Genomic DNA, 2,669 nt, shown 5'->3' on the forward strand with positions numbered 1-2,669 from the left:
CTTGGTCTGAAGATCATTGCCGAGTGGGATGGAGAGGAGCCAGTGGATTTTATTGCACCAGGTATGATGCATGACGGGTCCCTGGAGTTCTGCTCTGCCGTGGGGACCCCCCAGTGCTCTCATGGGACATCCCACCAAGCTGGTGCAGGAGGTGCTGTGCTCCACCCCAGCGCTGAGCGTGTTTCAATAACACAGGGCAGTGGGGGAGATCAGGGCGGGGTGCTGGGACCCCGGGAGGGCAGGATGGAGCTGGCCCTGCAGGTATGATGCATGACGGGTCCCTGGAGTTCTGCTCTGCCGTGGGGACCCCCCAGTGCTCTCATGGGACATCCCACCAAGCTGGTGCAGGAGGTGCTGTGCTCCACCCCAGCGCTGAGCGTGTTTCAATAACACAGGGCAGTGGGGGAGATCAGGGCGGGGTGCTGGGACCCCGGGAGGGCAGGATGGAGCTGGCCCTGCTCTAGGAAGGTGTCCATGGCTCCTGGTGATGCTAGTGAGAACGGGACTCTGCCAGCAACCCCGGCAGAGTGGGTACCACTATGCCCTACGGACCTTGCTCCTCTCTCCCCTCGCAGAGAAGTTCCTGCAGAACCAGCGTCTCAGTTATGGGCAGCTCCTGTCCCTGCTGCTGGGAGCAGAGGGGAATGGGACAGAGACCGGGGTGTCCCTGCACCAGGTCCAGCTGGTGCTGGAGGGCGAGGGGATGGAAGTCACCATGTCCAGCAGCGAGAGCCAGCCCCAGCGTGGAAAGCAGGCTGTCACCTTCAGGTACACGTCGCAGAGCTCTGGGGAGCCTTGGCTGGGTTTGGGGCACAGTGTGTCTGATCTTGCCTGGGCTGCCATGTGCTGTGGGGTTCAGCCCCCCTCCCTGCCACCCTTGGAGATTTAACCGTGCCCCCATCACTGTGCTGGGGTCCTGGTTGGGGAGTTGAGCTGTCCTGCAGCGTGTGGCTGTCAGGCTGGCCCCGTCCTTCCTCCCACGCTCCTTCTCCAACAGGCTGCACGAGGCAGAGGAGGGTACGGAGCCTTCGCTACCAGCCTTCAGCTTCCAGCGCCTGCTCTCCAACCTGACCGCCCTGCACCTCCGCGTGAGCCCTGCGCAAGGTGGGTGGCCCCATGCAACGTCCCCGTGTGGACTAAGATGGGCTGGGGACATCGAAGCAGCACCAGGCTCTCAGGGACGAGGTTGTGTTGGGGCGGGGGCTGGCTCCTCTCTGTGAACACCCCTGGGCTCTCCAGGAGGTATTGTGGGGTTTCCTATGCCTGCCTGGAGCACTTCCAGGCAGGATGGAGAGAGCAGGTCCAGGGGATGTGACATCCCACGCTCACGCCTCTCTCCCCTCTCGCAGGCAGGCTGTCCCTGAGCGAGGTCCAGCTCATGTCCGCTCGCCCTGGGCTGGGGACGCGGGCAGGCTGGGTGGAGGACTGCACGTGTCCCCCGGGCTATGCCGGGCAGTTCTGCCAGTCCTGTGCGCCTGGCTTCAAGAGGGAGATCCCCTTCGGTGGCCCCTTCATCAGCTGCGTGCCCTGTGCCTGCAACCAGCATGGGGACTGTCACCCCCTCTCAGGTGCGCACCCCCTGGCCCCTCCACTGACCCCATCCCTATGTGCATGGGTGACAAATCCATCTGTGCTTGTTTCTGAGGGATGCTGGAAACCATCTGTGAGGCTGTGGTACCCAAAACTTGCAAGTTGAATTGTTTGGCTGGTTGTAGGGACTTAGTTAATCACTGCAAAGACAGAGGTAATTAATGAAGTGCAATAATGGTGGTAGTTTATAAGAGGGGCATCTTTCATGTTAGTTCATGGCCTTAAAGGAGGAGAAAAGAAGGGTGCTGGTCCTCAGAGGAGAGAGGAGGTGGGGGTCAGGGCACGAGGGGGGCAGAGGGGGTTGCCGGGATGGGTCTTGCAGGCAGCATCGTAGCCTGAGGAGTGGAGCGGGACTGGGCACAGCCCTGGAACCTGGAAACGGGTGGTGAACCTGAGCAGAGAAATAAGTGCAAGAGCTGGAGGAGGCGTTGTGCTCAGCCAGGGCCCCTGCCCTGCCAGCAGAAACCCGGCAGCAGCCCCGCAAACTTGCCCCTCGCTGCGCAGGGCCAAGGCTGGCACCACCGACTGCACAATCCCCGGGGATGGGGCCAGGCTTTTGATGTTCCGGGTGCTGCCAGCCCAAGTCCGCCCTCACGCTTCCTTTTGTTTATTTTTCCACTCCTTCCTGCCACCCACTTTTCCTTTCTTTTCCATCATCTGGCTCTGCCTGGATGTGAGGAAAATGGAAAAACACCCATTCTCTCCTGTGCAACCTGCCTGGTATGACCCAACCCCAGAAATCATGGGGAAAAATCCTCCCCACCGGCTCCTTCTCTCCGGTCAAGCAGAGCATCTGCCTGGAGGTGGGGGAGTTCTTTGAGCATCCTTCCTCCTCCTCCTCTTCCCAGCCAATTTCGGAACGCCGTGACTCACCGGCTCGGCTCGCGAGGAGACGCTCGCTCCCCGCTGTGTGCCAGCCAGCTGCTTGTGTTTTCCGTGACAGGCTGGAAACGACATGCCTCGTCGCTGGGAAATGTGTTGTGCATTATCACAGGCGCCGACAGACTCCGTGCATGTTGACGGTGCTGCCTGCGCGTGCCAACGCCGCCTCGTCCCTGCGCCGTGGGGGAGCAGGGGGC

The 2,669-nt window shown here is 61.4% G+C and overlaps 1 protein-coding gene across 1 annotated transcript in view; it reads left to right on the top strand.

Moving 5' to 3' along the window:
- Nucleotides 1-2,669, top strand: part of LOC104512836 (laminin subunit gamma-3-like) — a gene marked incomplete at its 5' end in the record, with an annotated part of 11,546 nt that overhangs the window by 1,775 nt on the left and 7,102 nt on the right. Inside the window, 3 exon segments of the mRNA XM_010155973.1 lie at nt 576-768; nt 998-1,104; nt 1,350-1,568. Coding sequence (XP_010154275.1) covers nt 576-768; nt 998-1,104; nt 1,350-1,568 — 519 coding nt within the window.

Source organism: Eurypyga helias, unplaced genomic scaffold (genome assembly GCF_000690775.1).
Source record: "Eurypyga helias isolate BGI_N326 unplaced genomic scaffold, ASM69077v1 scaffold40097, whole genome shotgun sequence".
Classification (NCBI taxonomy): Eukaryota; Metazoa; Chordata; class Aves; order Eurypygiformes; family Eurypygidae; genus Eurypyga; species Eurypyga helias.